This window comes from Suillus plorans, assembly GCF_016647745.1.
Source record: "Suillus plorans strain S12 chromosome Unknown HD556scaffold_132, whole genome shotgun sequence".
In the NCBI taxonomy this organism is placed as follows: Eukaryota; Fungi; Basidiomycota; class Agaricomycetes; order Boletales; family Suillaceae; genus Suillus; species Suillus plorans.
The window spans coordinates 65,256-81,284 of record NW_024537516.1 but is presented as its reverse complement, the minus strand read 5'-3'; the positions used below and the strand labels follow the sequence as shown (position 1 = coordinate 81,284).

Below are 16,029 nucleotides of genomic sequence, written 5' to 3'. Positions count from 1 at the left end.
GGTCATGCTTTTACAATAGTATGGTAGTGTATTATACATGTGGACTACTACTATACAAGGCCGGCCAGCATGTATTCTACATAGACCAGCCGGGGACTGGCTGGCCATGATTCTACAGGGTTTTGGCACATCCGGGGCACTGGTTCTACATGGGAAATTGACTGAAGTATGTGGATTGCACAGGAACTTCGGAAGTCAACAGCTAATTTTCCTCCCGGAGGCTTCTGAATCGTGCATGTCACATGACTCATGAGCGCTTCAAGTTGCCCTCATGAGCGGCGAGCATTTACATCAAAACTCCTGATACCTAAGCAACACAGTGCAGAATGCTTAGCGGAGATTTTTACTTTCCGCAGTGAAAGCAGAAATAAATGCTGTTGCTTATGGCGCATAAGTCATCAGCAAAACCGGTCCCCGGAGATTTGAACCCCAAAAGCTGGAGCACCATAATAAGTTAGATGGAACTTGCTGTTAGCTACCATCAGTAATAGTGCCACTGCATATGCCAATATTAATGTACTGGTCTAGTCGTAGTAAGTCGACTCCACTCATCTGCTGTGCATGCAGTCGCCATGGCCCATCAGCACATTCACGAGATGAAATGCAACTAATTAAAACACATCTAAGAATGATTTTGACCAAGTCAATTGGATAATGCTCGAGTGCGCAGATGGCTGTGTGTTATGCTTATATGCACCCATGAACTGGTATTTAAACGGTGTAACTCCCAATCTTTCTTTCAAAACAACTCATCCTAAACACTATACCTTAGCAAAGAACATAATTGACATGATCATGCTTAACATCAGCAAACTCAGTTTCTATCTTCTACTCCTGTCAGTTGCCTTCGCACAGATCCTAGTGGTCAGTGCTGCAGAGGACAACTACCTGGCTTCTGACGATGTGGATGAATTATGTGGGTGGGTCCCGGCGATTATGTGGAGCACGACTGACGGGCTTCTAGCGGACGGGCTTCTAGCGAGAATGATCGGTATGCCTTATTAAAACCTAAATACAGCTGGAGGGTTAGAAGTTGGCGCAAAGAAGGACAGATCAGTACATGGGCACATTGCAGTAGCAGAAGACAGCTTTGAAAGACAGTTAGAAAATGTACACCGCCTGAGATAAAAATTAAATGAGCTCATATAGGATTTCTATTGCAGACTAGACCTCGAATTTCGCGAGCCACCGTAGAGATTCGGGGACAACAATATTTGTATCATATGCAAAACCCTTCAAGTGCAGAAGGAATTCTCCGGTCGGGATAGTGAAGGTGCCGTAAGTCTGCAAGGATGATCACTACAGTTTTTTCTTGTTTCAAACTTCAACAACTCACGCTCCATGCCACGCTACGCGGGGCAACTGGTGAGTTGGAATGAATTAGTGTGTGTTCAATATCAGGTAATGCGCAAACTACGTTTTAGGTAGGATGCGTTGTAGGACACGAGCTGGCGCTGGGCTCGTATCGAGCTATTTTACAGTACATGTCAAATACCCGTCACATGCTAATCACTTCCCGATGTTATCCGACGCTAACCCGCCAACCCGACGTTTAGGCCGCATCGGACCCGATGTTTTCCCGCGCACTTGTCCTATCCGTGTCCCGTCCTGTCTTGCTAGCCCCACTAGGTGTGTAGTTCATTATTTTGCACATTGCTCACGTCATAGCCAGCGCTATTACATGTTTTCCCATAGTCCGCAGCGCCTCATGTTTATTTACATGTACTTCGGATCCGAAATACTCCGCCGCTACTTTCGCCTATGGGTTCCGCATTTCTACGTACTTACATATATATTGGACTGACCTCGAGCATTATTCATTATCCAAGTAGAGGGGAGCAGTTCCCCGACGCTTAGTGGTCAAACCCGATAATTCGTAGTTCTTAGTTGATATTGCGAATATCATCGCTCTTTCATTATCCGTATCAGTCATTGTTATTATCGCGCACACCGCTCGCTCTTCCGACGCTTGCTATAGCGTTACTATTAGTTTCCGACACCCCGAACCAGAACCCAATACCCCGAAACCCCGAAAACATCGGACCCGACGCTTTTGCATCGGACATCGTAATTATACCTTCGGACATTGTTTCCCGCGCTCGGACTATTGACTCCACATCACTCACTTACCCCCAAGACTATTCCCAGACCGCAGACCCCTGGGTCGAACGCACTTGTCGTCTCAAGTATAGCAGACTAGGCAGTGCAAAGACCACAACAAAAATATATCAGTTTGGAGCCATCTTCGTATAGCCCCACTCAGTATTGTTGTTTCTACAGCGTTGTATACGAAGGGGTATAGGCATGGGCGACCTCAGCGTCCCCAACTTTGAATGTCCCTATTTCAAGGGTTAATCATTCAAGGCTACGTCACTTAGCAACCACTTGAAAGTATCTCGTCTGGTCCTCCAAGAATGGCATATAGTGCTGGGAGAACTGCGCCCACTTGACCGTGACATGCTGGATTCTGTGGAAGAAAGGATTGACGTAGATGTCATGCCCTTCGTCGTGACGGAGTTGGTGAGGAGATCAGGAGTTGTAATTGTGTGAATCCCAGACATGACCATAACTTCAGCGTTCTTGTAATGGTGAACTCTGACGGTCCAATCCTGGTAACCATGATTAGTACATATCAAAAAGGTACGTCGAGATAACCTACATCATATGATACACGGTAGGACATTGTATGGCTGCAAAAGACATCTCCATCACCTTCGGCCAGGGGTATTGCAAATGTCCTTTTCATAGAAGATCCCCATCATTCAGGGCTATCTGTTGTTCCCTCTTTCTCGTGCCCCTCGATTGTCTCCCTCATATCCGCCGGCAGAGCCTTCAGCAGCTGACCAGTACTTTGTTCCCAGTGCCATGGACATGGCTTCACCGGTAAGGACAAGGTGTGTTTGTGGCTTGCGTAGTGCGCCCCTAAAATCGCCCCCAGGAGTGACGCACTGGCAGAAGAGTTCATTCCGCACGCCAAGGTGGGCAACATGGTTGTCCAGGTGATGCACCCCAGCACCTAGTGATGTTCCGGCTCGGCTTCAAGCCCCGGGCCAGGCCAAGCCGGGCCTGATTGAGCCAGGCCCAGCCCAGGCCCAGGACACGGCCTGACCAGGGCTTTGGCCCAGGCTTCAATTTTGCGAAGCCTAAGCCGCCGGCCCAAGCCGTGGCTTAGCAGTGCACTATCTATTTCGGTATGTAAGTTTCTGTTTATGTTTATGTTGCCATCTTGCGATCGGTATCAGCTTCTCAGTCAATCATACCATGAGGTATGTCAGAATGAGATCACAGTGAGTCGCCGTTGTCATGTTATTAAAGCTCGCTGATATTTACCCCGGTCTTGAAAAGCAAACATTCAGCAATCCATGCGCCTTTACAGTCTTGCCTGGCGCTTCAACTTCGCTGCCTTCGCAAACTTAATCTGTTTTTGAACCACGTTCGATTTTTTATATGTGGTACGTGTATATGTGTTGTATCTACCTAGCAGCCTGCAATGACCAGCACAGTCCACACAGATAGTGAAGATGAACCTATCGTGCATTCTCGTCCCATACGCAGGATCAAACCCACTGCTGCTCTCCTCCAACACTCGGAGAAGGCCGCCCTTCCATCCCAAACCAAAGCCATCAATGAATTCCGTGCCGCGGAGGCAGCCAAGCGTGCTTTGGAGGTTTCTGCCCAACCCAAGCCCGTGCCTCCCCCACCCACAGCTATTTCCTCGTCCAACGTGCCTCCCCCACCCTCACCTATTCCCTCATCCAACAAACGCTTGCATCCTGATGATGCCTTTGTCGACATCGAAGATGAATCTGTCGACGAAGACCACGACTCAGTCCACGAGAATGCTCGTACCAACCCTAAGCCTCGTAGAAAGAAACAGAAGGCCCCAGAGAAGTCCCCCGAGTTGGTTGATGGAGATGGGGTTCTCATCGACATTGATGTCTCTATTGCGAACCCAGGATTGTCTCGGGAAGGCAAAACTGCTGATATCGACGCATTCTTTGGAGCGACATTTTGCATACCACCAAGCCGCGGCCTAGTACGGCTCAAGCCACGGCTTTGGGCTGGCTTGGGCTCACGGCCTAGGCTTGAAATATGGCAAGCCTAAGCCCCCCCAGGCCAAGCCTAAGCCGGGGCTTTGAGCCCAAGCCGGGCCGGAACGTCACTACCAGCACCCGAGGCGAGATCTTCGACGGTTTTATACCAATTCTGGTATGTGTCATCTCCAACTTTTAAATCTACTTTGCCTGTAACTTCAGCCGTACATCAACAAAAGAACAGTTCGCGTGTATGGCTGGTTACTGCCTTTTATGGCTTACAAACCCTGGTAGATGGTTGTATGAGATTGTAGCACATATGCAAGTAGTAACAGACACGTGTAAGATGTAAAACTTGTACCGGAAGGGTACGAAGCTTGTAAAGTAACTAACAGAAGTGTGGAGGATCGTAGCATGTATGCAAGCCATAGCAGATATGGGCGAAATGTAAAGCTTGTACATGAAATGTGCGAAGCTTGTACAGTGATTAACAGAAGTGCAGAAGTATGCATCATCAAGATTGCATGTATATGTCATGCACATGTATATATACTAGCTATAGGTCTTATATACATATGGTGATTGGTCTCATCCATTATGATCCATATGCATGCATCATGTACCGATCCAAGATGTGCCGCAGTTTGACCACGAATTCGGCCGACAGCAACTTGACATGTACGTTATAATTTTTGCCAAGTCATTTACCTCATAGGACCCCGAACTCGAAGCTTGAGCTTGAAGTTCCGACTTCGAGATCCGTCCGTCTCTAAGACTTATCTCACATAAGTGCCACCCACACCGTTACCTCTTTCCCGCCGCGAGTGTTATGTTCTAGCTAATAATGTTCCCTCACCAGCTGTCGTCGCCCTCGTAAGTCCTTTTATGTTTTTCTCTTAATATCAATAGTAGTACTACTCAGAGACTCTTCCTTGCATTGCGCTGCTTACCACGCCCTACTGTGACAGCTTATGCCCTGTCGCTGCCACCTCTTACATTTTGTCGTCCCTCACTGCATCTCTTGCACCCTTTTGCGTCATTCGAGTGAGTTTATTCCCACATTTACCTGCTAGCTAGCATCTCCCGCACTCAACTCTACGGTAATTTCTTGTTTTGTTCACTCCCTAAGCTAACCAAAGCTCGTACACATGTAAGTTCTATCTTTTCTTTTTGTCTTCTAACTTTGGTAGCCTTCGGCATCCCCCGCATCCTCTGAAACCTTCCTCCACCCTTTTGCACCATCTCGCACCATCCCTGCATGCTCTCGCACGTTCTTGATCCCTCTCGTGTGCTCTCATACTGTCTAGCGCTGTCATGGGTTATTGTGTGCCTTTCACTTTCACTTTTTCCCTTGTCTCTGCTGGCTCACATCATACACATGACTACCTTTGCATCGTCACTTTCATATTCAGTACTTTCCCTTCGCATATTCGTATCTCTACTTACTACTTTACTTCCGTGCTCATTGCCTATAGCCCAGTGTACTGTAGCTACTACAGTGCAATTTGATGTGGCCATTATCGTGATCAAACAGAGCCTACAATTATTGCACAATATGGTGACAAGACTAGTAGGAGTATGTGTATAAGTTCATTACCCGCACAAGGGACTGCCAGGAAGCACAATTGTCACAACAATTGTAGTGGCATGTATCGAATTTCATCACCTAAACAAGGATCTACCGAGTGATACAAATATAACAAGGCCAGTAATAGTATGTATAAAACCTCGCTGCATGCACGGACTTATATGGAGACTGACAAACTCGACACATGTCTGTCATGTGTTTATGGGGATGGTAGCAATTTGTGCACCTTGTACTGGCTGTTACTGGCTGTCACATGGGATGTACGGTTGTTGTGTTTTTTATGATGACTACACTGTGACGTATGGGGCGCGTCGGGGGAGCGCTTAGCGAAGTGACAACCGACTGAGACTTGACATGCTTGACACACGATGCATTTGGAAATGACAATGTTTGGACCAAGTTGCCAGAACGTTCTGAATTATCTTGCGGTTGTGTTGATCAATGATGTGCCGCTCAGAGGCCAAGATGAAATGGCGGTGTTTTGATGGTTGCAAACTTGTTTCCCACCTTGTTACTGAGAGCCATTCTACTTCGGATTCAGGGCACTAATCGCTCTCTTGCCATTGGGCATCGGTCCTGTGCTATGAGGTAAGTTCCTCGCGAAATCTCAATGACGAGGCCTCATTTCCAAACTTTAGTTTATTATTGTCTCCATCCAGATGCGAGTCCTGAACTCGAAATTCAGGACGAACTGTCATATCTTCCAGCTGGACCTACAACTCCGTGTTCGAAAAAAGACGACAGTTCTATATATATAATCAGTTCAATTATATAATTGCGATTTTGCAATTGCACCTCGTCCACATGGTATCAAGTTCACCGCATGCACTTAAGCAGCCCAACGACGATACCTTTTGGTATTATTTAACGAGGTGCTAACGTCATGATCGTGACTCGCTCTAACCCACCCCAAGCCATTGCTTCTCCAGAAGAATACATCAAGTTATTCTGTTCATTCTCTGATCTATCATGTCACTCAACTCTAGTTGGACACCAGACGAACCGTCTGAAACGCTTCTCGCAGAGAAAGGCTGGTTGCAGGGCACAGTGGTCAGCGCCGTTGCATATGGCATTGGCGTCGCGCTGTTCTTCATGTGCTTCCACCTCCTTTTCCGGCAGATGAACCGCACGAACTACAAGAAACTCCTGCCTTTCCTCATATACATCACCACAACTTTTATCCTCAGCACCCTATTTATGGCAGCGCTGGCCGACTTCACGCAACTTGCATTCATTCAATATCGTAATTATCCAGGTGGTCCGAGCGCATTCGAGAATCTCAGCATTCCTATGGACAATATTACGGACGTCTGTGGTGTTCTGACGATGATTCTTTCAGATGGATTGGTCGTGAGTAGAGGTATTCGATGTTGAAAATGTTATCGCTGATATATCTGTTCAGGTTTGGCGCTGCATGGTAATTTACAGAGGGTGCATGGTGCCAATGTGGATCATCATGTTGTTCCCTTGTCTGATGTTTGCTGCATCCATCGGTCAGTCGCTTCTTTTCAATATCTATTTGATTGTATCGGACGCCGCTCACTATCGCATCTGTTAGCTATGGCTATAATGTGGCTGCTTCAAGTAACCGCCAGTACCTCGTATTTCTCCTTGACTGACATCGACTACACCATTCCATATCTCACCCTCTCACTCGCACTGAACATCATCATCACGATCGTTATCGTACTTCGTCTACTCACATATCGTCGTCGCATTTCTAAAGTTCTTGGCTCTAGCTACGGCACTCAATACACGTCGATTGCTGCGATGATAGTTGAATCCGCCGCTCTTTACTCCACGTTCTCGGTGGCATTTCTGACGCTCTTTGGTCTAAACAATGCCATCTCGGAGACTTTCCTGGTGTCGCTGACTCAGGTTCAGGTTAGCACCGTTAAACAGAGAGGCATTCACGCTGCTTATGACATGCCACAGATAATTGCAATGTTGCTCATAGTTTTCCGACTCGCGCAAGGAAAGGGTTGGTCTCAGGATACCATGTCTGAGGTCATGACCTCGAGGCCCTCAGCGCAAACAACCCGTATGGGTGATTTCGGGTACAATTTGCAGGACAGCTCCAAAACGTTCACCGGTTCCACTGGCACGGGGGCACGTACGACCTACAAGAGTAAGCACCGCGATTCAGCGGAATTGTCTGTATGAGCAAAGGTCGCTCAGTAGATACCTACTGAGATATTAGTTGTGTCCCGGGTCGAAGTAAATACATCTTGACACAAATTAGGATTTAGTATACTTGACGGTAGTATGGACCTTAGGCAGGATTCGATTAGATTGTTTGTACTCTACGCCGATTACTTTGAAAATAAGACATTCAGCCAAACCCTTGCACTGGTAGTCGTTCGAACGTTCAATAGTGAAAATAGATCAATATTGATCGCATAGAAGATGGCGTATCAGTGTCTTGACTAACACTGGTAAGGGTAAGGGCCGGCTTCATTATGGAGCTGATGCGCTCAAACTCATCATTCCGCAGATAAGTAATTGGCAATTGATGGACTGCCTTTCAGCCTCACCATCAGCTGCTGACCTTTGCCTTCTATAACGAAGTTAACTTTATGACAGCTATATCATCTCCGAGCCACGCAGCGAGTATCTTAAGCAACCTCGGATGATGGGTCCTTATGGCATGAATTATACAGGTGAGTTTCATCAGAGGACCTCGTGGTGCATACTAAAAGCAGCTCATAACTGCTTCTGTTATGTACGGCTCTGCTGCTACGGCCCGCCGGGGAAGCCCTAGGCGCATCAGCTCATGCGGCCACCATCAGAGACGTGCGGCGATGCGATCATTCCTCCGAGCCTTGAGGATATTAGGCACTCCAAGTGATGTGAGATCTCCGAGTCGTTGCATTGTAGTTCCGTGACCATTATCTAGTGTAGGGGGCAACCCTCACACATTGTAGTGTGCCGCACACTGCAATGTCACGGTGACGCGACATGTTCTGACGGTGCATTCGAGTTGCACAAAAGACACGACATAATTTGACATACGAGTATAGCCCAGAGGCAGATGAGGCATAGCTGCTGCTGCTTACCATCACTCTTTCATAGGCCAGGGTTAGCCCATACTACTCGAGTCTCAGCGCTCAGCCTGCAAGCAGGGGAACTTTATGTTGAAAGTGTGACACGAATTTCAACAGGTACGCACAACATTCAAGTTCATTTAAATCGTAGTCTCTTCAAATGTATAATGTGCAGCTGTCCGATGTCGTATTAGAACATAAATTCATGGAATTGATGGTCGTGGCTTGAGCTCCAAAGTTTGAAATACCCATCGTACTAATTTTGTACGTAAGTGCTGCTAATCGGATCAGGCGGTCGACTGCCAGTGGTCATGCAATGCATGGCCACTACCACTCTTCAAATTACCCTTGCCATCATGATCAATTCAAGTCGAAGCCGTTCTCCCCGTCATGTTCTTTTTCTCACATTCCAGGCCGTACATACCACTGAATCAGACACCACAGGAAGTCATTGACTCTTGAGAGTGATCATGAATCATGATGACGACCACAAAGCAAAAATTTCGCGAATTGTACACCATTGGCCTTTTGTCATCGTGATCTTCTGCACGCTCATCAACCTGTCGCTGGTCTTTCTCTAAGGCTCATTAGTATCCTCAGACAAACTATCACTCGAAAGAATATCTACCTTCTCCGTCGTCCTTCCTAATACATGCGGTTCGACGAGATCGCACGGACGTCGTCGCCTCCTACTATTCCGAGAGAGTTCACAAATTTCCCCATGTCTGTCAGCTTGGTGGATCGTTCTGTGCCAAGTCATATTTTCAATGACTGTCTTGCGATGCGCACGATACGTGCTGGCACAATCTCACCTGATGATCACAAAGTCCATGTTACACAAACTGTCGGTTTATCTTCCTTTTCTGTATTCTATAGACTGATGGAATGAAATATTTCAATTCAGGGCGATTGACTGGGGCATGGAAAATTGCGAATTGCACCTCGCCATTCTGCCTGTGGACCGACTCACTGCACTTGCTTTAAACCGCCTCAACGCCAGTGCACCAGTTGGCATTTCAACTCTATCGTTCAATGTCCGACTTCCACGGGTCGCAAAACTTGATAACATAGTGCTAGGGCAAGACAGCTTGAACTGGCACAGAAAACTTTCTTGTGCGATGAACGACATTCTTGTTTTCGAGTTAGGATGTTCGGAGGATGAACCAAGCGGTAGCTGCGATATAGAATGGTGGAAGGCTTACAAGGAGATTGAACCAGGTCAGTGCTTTGCCGCTCTGTGAAATCCGCTGACAGCATAATTGAACCTCTCGCTGTTTACATGATCCAGCGCTCCACTGTGTAACTTTACTTTCCTCGGATTCGGGTCATCGAGACGAAACATTTGGTTTATTCAACAGGTTAAAGCATCTAGTTACAATTTTACGCAATCCTACTTGCCATCAGCCATCTTACTCGTGTACTTGCGAATGTGGACCAATCCCATGAGTCAAACCACTTCCAGAGTGAGTCTATACAGTATTGAAACTTCGTCACAGCAGCTGAAATTTTTGCTTGACTTCGGCACTTTCAGTTTCAACTACATATTTCACTCAATTCTGCTTCATGCATTGTGGTCGTTCAACGTTCAACCTCGGAATGAGCATGAGAGATAAAATTATATTCAAACATTGTGTCCGAGTACGAATTTTGTGAGAGTGCTAACTACTATGGAGTGCTGATCGCACAGGAAGGGTTCCATGTCAACAGCTTATTTGCCTGCGGCGTAGCGCACATAAACGAGACATCTGCCAACGATCAGGTACGAACAGATTTGAAGATCTAAATGATTCTATGTGAACATCAAATGGTGAAGCTATTTTCCAAACTACTCACATGAGCGCTATGCACCCAAGCTATTCCGCATCGCCTTCTTGATCGGCGAGCATCATTACATCAAACCTGCTGATGCCCAAGCAAAACAGTGCAAAATGCTTGATGGAGATCAATATTTTTCGCAGTGGAAACAGAGAGCCGTAAGTATGTAACTGGACCATTACATCGAACCTGCTGTGGGCTACCATCAGGTAGTGCACACTGCATACGCTAATGTACTGATCTAGTCGTAGTAAGTCGACTCCAGTCATCTGCTGCGCATGCAGTCGCCATCAGAGCATTACGAGGTGAAGTGCGGTCGATTGAAATACATCTAGAATGATTTTTGACCAAATCAGTTAGGCAATGCTCAAGCGCTCAAGGGCGATGGCTGTTTGCTATGATTCATTATATGCACTCATGAACTAGTATTTAGAGGGTGTAACTTCCAATCTCACTTTCATCCTAAACATCATACCTCAGCGAAGAATATTATTAACATGACCGTACTTACCATCAACAAGCTCAGCTTCTATGTTCTATTCCTGTCAGTTTCCTTCACACAGATACTAGTGGTCAGTGCTGCACCGCTGGCTTCTGATGATGCGACTGACTTTGCCGCGGGTGGGTGGGTCCCGGCCATTATGTGAGGCTGGACTGACGAGTTTCTAGGGCCGGACCATCCTTTTTGAAACCTAAATACAGCTGGAGGTTGAAATTGAAGGACTGATCATTACATGGACACGTTGCGGATGACATTGGGGTAGAAGATGTATTTGCAAATAATTTTTGACCAAACCAGTTAGTACGGTAATAATAATACTTGAGTGCGATGGCTGTTTGTTATGCTTCCTCATGAACTGGTATTAAACTAGAGGTGTAACTCTCAATCTCACTTTAAAACCACGCATCCTAATAAACACCACACCTCGGCGAAAAATATCATTAACATGACATCAACAAACTCAGTTTCTATGTTCTACTCCTGTCAGTTGCCTTCGCACAGGTCCTAGTGGTCAGTACTAGTGCTGCAGAGAACGTGGATAGTGTGTGTGAGTGGGTCCCGGCGATTACTATGTGGAGCAGGATTGACGAGTTTCTAGACCCGCTCCATCCTTTTTGAAACCCTAAATACAGCTGAAGGGTTGAAGTTGATGCACGTGTGCACCCTGAAGCATCCGATTGGTTGCAGATGCAGCTTATGGTGCAGAGATCTACAAAGTTCAATATCATGTCTTTGCGTATCTTATCTTATCTTTGCTTAGTAGATTGACAACATCGCATTGATATACAGCTACTAGTACATTGTGAAATAAAATAAACTATCAAAAATCCGCGTGTGATGAATGATATCATTTGTTGTCTGAAAAACAGATTTGAAGATCTAAATGATTTTATGTGGGCACCAAATGGTGGGGTCATTTTCCAAACTACTGCACATGAGCGCTATGCACCCAAGCTATCGCGCACCGCCCTCTTGATCGGCGAGCATCATTACATTAAAATTCCTGATACCCAAGAAAAACAGTGCAGAATGCTTGGCGAAGATTAATATCCCCCGCAGTGGAAGAGAGATGGTGTTACTTATGCTTATGGCGATTAAATGCTCCCCAGGGAATTCTCAATAGAACTTGCTGTGGGCTACCGTCAGGTACTGCACACTGCATATTCCAATGTACTGGTATAGTCGTAGTAAGTCCGCTCCAGTCATCTGCATCTGCTGTGCATGCAGTCGTCATCAGAGCATTCACGAAGTGAAGTGTGACCAATTGAAATACATCTAGAAAGTATTTAGAGGGTGTAACTCCTGATCTCACTTTAAAACCACGCATCCTAAACACTACACCTCAGCGAAGAACATCATTAACATGACCGTGCTCAACATCAACAAACTCAGTTTCTATGTTCTACTCCTGTCAGTTGCCTTCGCGCAGGTCCTAGTGGTCAGTGCTGCAGAGAACAACAACCCGGATTCTGACGATGGGGATGTTATTAGTGAGTGGGCCCCGGCGATTATGTGGAGCAGGATTGACGGGTTTCTAGAGCCGTTCTATCCTTATTGAAACCTCAATACACCTGGAGGGTTGAAAGTTGACACAAAGAAGGACAGATCAGTATATGGACACGTTACGGATGACATTGGGAGTAGAAGAGTAGAATATGTATTCGCACGCACGGGATTGTTGGTTTATACTGGCTTCTCGAGATCTCCTGTTCATTACCCATATACAGTGATTCTGATAATGCAGGGCTAATTTGTTGGAGCGAGGCCTGCATGCGCGACAGCATCATGAGAGTGAGCCATGCCTTCGGTCGAAAATTCTGAGGAAGAAGTTGAGGGAATTAAATCTCACTGTCATTATCGCTGTTGCCTCGAGAGTGCACTGGGAGAATTTCGTGAACCAAGGATTAGGTACGAGCAATAAGGTGCGTCACGCACGTTCCTCGTCTCGACGATGAAGAAGTGGCAGAAGACAGCCTCGAAATACAGCCAGAAATTGTACACCAGCTGGAATAAACATTAAATGAATAAAAAATAGAGAGAAGGTTCACGTAGCACTTCCATAGTGAGTGTCGAATTTCGCAAGCCACCGTGGAGATTCGGGGACAAACTAGATCGACGAGACTTGTATCATGAATGAAATCCTTCAAATGCAGAACGAATTCTCGACATTCAACTGGCTGGCTGATATAGTGAAGGTGTCACGGATCTGCAAAGACGATCGGCTTAGTTTTCTGCTTTAAACTTAAGGCACAAATGTTCTGAGGTTGTCCTACAGTTTACGAGCCTCATGGACCGCTATTATAGTTAGTTCAAGTGAATGACGACAAGAAATTCGAGCTTGCCGGCACATGAGTACAGTTTGACCAATACGAAAAAGTAGATACACCTTCCGACCACTAGGATAATCAAATGCTTGATTCCAATACATCAAAGACAGCAGACCGTCGGTTCCACGTTTGATACATCATCTTGAAATCTATACAGACACGTACCCATCATGCTAACTGCGAAACAGGTGAGGATATATTTGTAAATGACTCAAGGTATAAGGCTCACCGTCATAAATATGTATGTGCCTGGGGTAAGCTAATTCAGTGTCAAACTTGCATGATGACGAGGCTTGATATTTCGTGTCATCAGAGCTCTCCTTCCTCGTGTTGGCTCTTGTGAAGAACATACGGGTGATCCTGTACCACGGTGTTGAATGGAGCATATGAGCATGGATTATAAGTAAAAAAGAGCGGATGACACTAAAATCTCAACATGTTCCGGCTAGGCCGCATTTAAAAATTTTCAGTATACGTCCTGTTGACATGATGCCGTCGTGCCTCGACTCACACTCGAAGATCTCAAAGCTTCGCGATTTGACCCTGCAGTACCACCAGCTAAACACATACCAACCAAGAAGCACAAGTAGTACTTGAGGCCGTCGGGCGATATTTGATTGTTGAGGCAACCCCTGGAGGACATCCAATATTTTCACACTCACAAGTGTTTAACAGCAGGCTTGTCGAAGCTACTAGGGGGATAGTGAGGACGAAGGCGAGGACAAATGATGCCTGATTTCTTGCCTTATTTGTCCAATATCAATGCAGCTCGTAGTACCATTCCATGACCGTTGCTTCGCGTTCGCACTCTGGCCCCTCGTAGATGGTGGGCGCTAGTCACAAGCTAGAGTCATACTCTCAATATTTGCCATCGCATTAGGCGACGACCATCCCCATTTACAGGGTAAGTACATACCTATTGTCATGCTACCTACGACCTTAGTAAAAAAGAGTCACCCGAAAAACCGGAGTGCTGAGTACATACGACATGGTCGATGATCGATGATCATGGAAAGCCGCTCGAGCTGAACTTGAGTCGACGTGCACCGTGCGGAGAAATCAATGCACATGACTTTCACGTGACCGTGTCTGGACGCACTAGTGGTCACATCAAACCAAAATCAAACCCATTTCACCAACTGCCACGATGATCAGCTCTCGCCCAATAGGTATAGCGTTTGAGGGCGACTACCGCCATTTGACGAAGACCCCAGGCAATAGAATGCTGAAATCACGAGGTGCACTCCAGGAGAATGTTGGCCGCCACGTACCCGTCACAGTCGATGGAAAAGCGAAGAAAGCTGCGTTGCAACAAGCTCCGTTTTACCCAAATACATTGCGTGAGCTATTTTTCTTTTAAGATCATGTTACCTGCTCTTACAAGGTACTGTAGAACCGCAGAAGATCCTGAAAGGTCATGATGGACCAACCAAATCCAAGGGAAAGGAACCGGTCATACTCGCACCCTCTCGACCTCTGGGCGACAAAACGCCCTTTCCTAACCGCGTTGCCAACCATGCCACACCATTGCAAATGACAAAGCCCATTTTTGATGTCACACCCGGTGCACTTCTTCGCCCAAGTTCCGCACGAAAACATGTTAGACTTCCCCGCAGCGCCAGCAACAGCTTTCAGACACCACTTACTGGTGGAAACCACTGGGATGTTAGTGATATAGACATTAATCCAGAGGTCGTAGCGGCGCCCAATCAATCGATTGAAGAAGAAGACTACGATGAAATCGAGTACATGCCTCCGAAGCTACCTGGTGGGTAACCTTGCCAAACGCTTTCTTCTGCTAATGTATCAACGCGTGTAGAAATGCCATACGAACCTCCATTTGAACTTCCGGATTATAAAGAAGTCGGGAGAACCCTCCTCGCTCTTACCTACTCCTACCCGATCGACGATATACCGACACATGTTACATCCATGGAATTCACGTCAGCTGAACCTGACGACAATTTTTTTGCCCTAGGCAAATTATCTCTCCCCCATCTCGGTAAGCTAATGTTATATAACGTCTATTCTGATCTTGACTTCTGTGCGTACAATCAGATGATGATAGTCTATTCTCGCAGGCCAATTCTGCACCGAAGCCTGGGCCCGAGGTGGCTCGAGTTCCTCCGTCATCGAAGAACACTACTCGCTCAACTCGAGTTACAGCATCGAGAACTATTCGCGCCGCATCCGCAGTAGGTCATTCGACTACGGCTGATACCTCCCGTCCAAGATCTGGCCCACAAACTGTTTCTCGTCCTGCCGTTACGCGTCCAGGTATGACAACTTCCAAGCCAGCGACCCGCGCAACATCGAGTGCCACGGTCGTGAGGGGAAATACGTCTAGAACACCCTTAACGCGTGCGCCCTCGACAACTGTATCTCGAGCGCCTTCCACCACCGTGATGACGAGGACGCGTCCCGCAAGTGCATTAGCCACTGGTATCAAACCCCAAGCAGGTCCGGCAAGTGGGAAATTTGGAGCGCAACTGAGGGCAAGTGCACATGTGAAGAGTGGTATGTCGACGAAGAAGACAGTTCAAGAAATCGGGATTGTCTTTGGGGATAGTTTGCAAGAAGAAGAATTTAGGTTTAGCGTCTAAGTTTGTGAATTTTTGCTTAGATTCCGTACACAATACAAATTAGTTTACTGTCTACATGTAAACATAACTTAAGTTGTATGCTAGTTGTATCATAGCCCATCGTCTTGAAGCACACG

The 16,029-nt window shown here is 46.5% G+C and overlaps 5 protein-coding genes across 5 annotated transcripts; all 5 read left to right on the top strand.

Moving 5' to 3' along the window:
- Positions 1-795: 795 nt before the first annotated feature.
- On the top strand, positions 796-1,128 carry HD556DRAFT_1314873 (uncharacterized protein; the record flags this gene model as incomplete). Its single annotated transcript, XM_041301026.1, has 2 exons — positions 796-991; positions 1,019-1,128. The coding sequence occupies 2 exons, from the start codon at positions 796-798 to the stop codon at positions 1,126-1,128; spliced, it is 306 nt and encodes a 101-aa protein (XP_041152185.1).
- A 2,362-nt stretch (positions 1,129-3,490) lies between these two features.
- On the top strand, positions 3,491-4,105 carry HD556DRAFT_1451502 (uncharacterized protein; the record flags this gene model as incomplete). The annotated part of the gene is made up of 1 exon (XM_041307966.1): positions 3,491-4,105. The coding sequence occupies one exon, from the start codon at positions 3,491-3,493 to the stop codon at positions 4,103-4,105; it is 615 nt and encodes a 204-aa protein (XP_041152184.1).
- A 2,486-nt stretch (positions 4,106-6,591) lies between these two features.
- On the top strand, positions 6,592-7,977 carry HD556DRAFT_1462771 (uncharacterized protein; the record flags this gene model as incomplete). The annotated part of the gene is made up of 3 exons (XM_041308280.1): positions 6,592-6,972; positions 7,025-7,115; positions 7,181-7,977. 3 exons carry the CDS (start codon positions 6,592-6,594, stop codon positions 7,783-7,785), a joined length of 1,077 nt encoding a protein of 358 aa, XP_041152183.1. The 3' UTR covers positions 7,786-7,977.
- A 1,300-nt stretch (positions 7,978-9,277) lies between these two features.
- HD556DRAFT_205469 (uncharacterized protein) lies at positions 9,278-10,350 on the top strand. The gene is made up of 4 exons (XM_041309895.1): positions 9,278-9,510; positions 9,571-9,884; positions 9,955-10,129; positions 10,198-10,350. Exons 1-3 carry the CDS (start codon positions 9,434-9,436, stop codon positions 10,110-10,112), a joined length of 549 nt encoding a protein of 182 aa, XP_041152182.1. The 5' UTR covers positions 9,278-9,433; the 3' UTR covers positions 10,113-10,129; positions 10,198-10,350.
- Positions 10,351-14,443: 4,093 nt separating this feature from the next.
- HD556DRAFT_1531913 (uncharacterized protein) lies at positions 14,444-16,028 on the top strand. The gene is made up of 4 exons (XM_041309516.1): positions 14,444-14,650; positions 14,704-15,078; positions 15,130-15,312; positions 15,369-16,028. The coding sequence occupies exons 1-4, from the start codon at positions 14,458-14,460 to the stop codon at positions 15,911-15,913; spliced, it is 1,296 nt and encodes a 431-aa protein (XP_041152181.1). The 5' UTR covers positions 14,444-14,457; the 3' UTR covers positions 15,914-16,028.
- The last annotated feature ends 1 nt before the right edge of the window (position 16,029 follows it).

Bases quoted from the DNA above. Each gene is read 5' to 3' on its own strand.
- HD556DRAFT_205469 (XM_041309895.1), top strand. From the start codon at position 9,434: ATGACTGTCTTGCGATGCGCACGATACGTGCTGGCACAATCTCACCTG. The intron at 9,511-9,570 runs GTCGGTTTATCT...ATTTCAATTCAG, and splicing joins AAGTCCATGTTACACAAACT to GGCGATTGACTGGGGCATGG. The intron at 9,885-9,954 runs GTCAGTGCTTTG...TACATGATCCAG, and splicing joins TTACAAGGAGATTGAACCAG to CGCTCCACTGTGTAACTTTA.
- HD556DRAFT_1531913 (XM_041309516.1), top strand. From the start codon at position 14,458: ATGATCAGCTCTCGCCCAATAGGTATAGCGTTTGAGGGCGACTACCGC. The intron at 14,651-14,703 runs GTGAGCTATTTT...AAGGTACTGTAG, and splicing joins GTTTTACCCAAATACATTGC to AACCGCAGAAGATCCTGAAA. The intron at 15,079-15,129 runs GTGGGTAACCTT...CAACGCGTGTAG, and splicing joins CATGCCTCCGAAGCTACCTG to AAATGCCATACGAACCTCCA.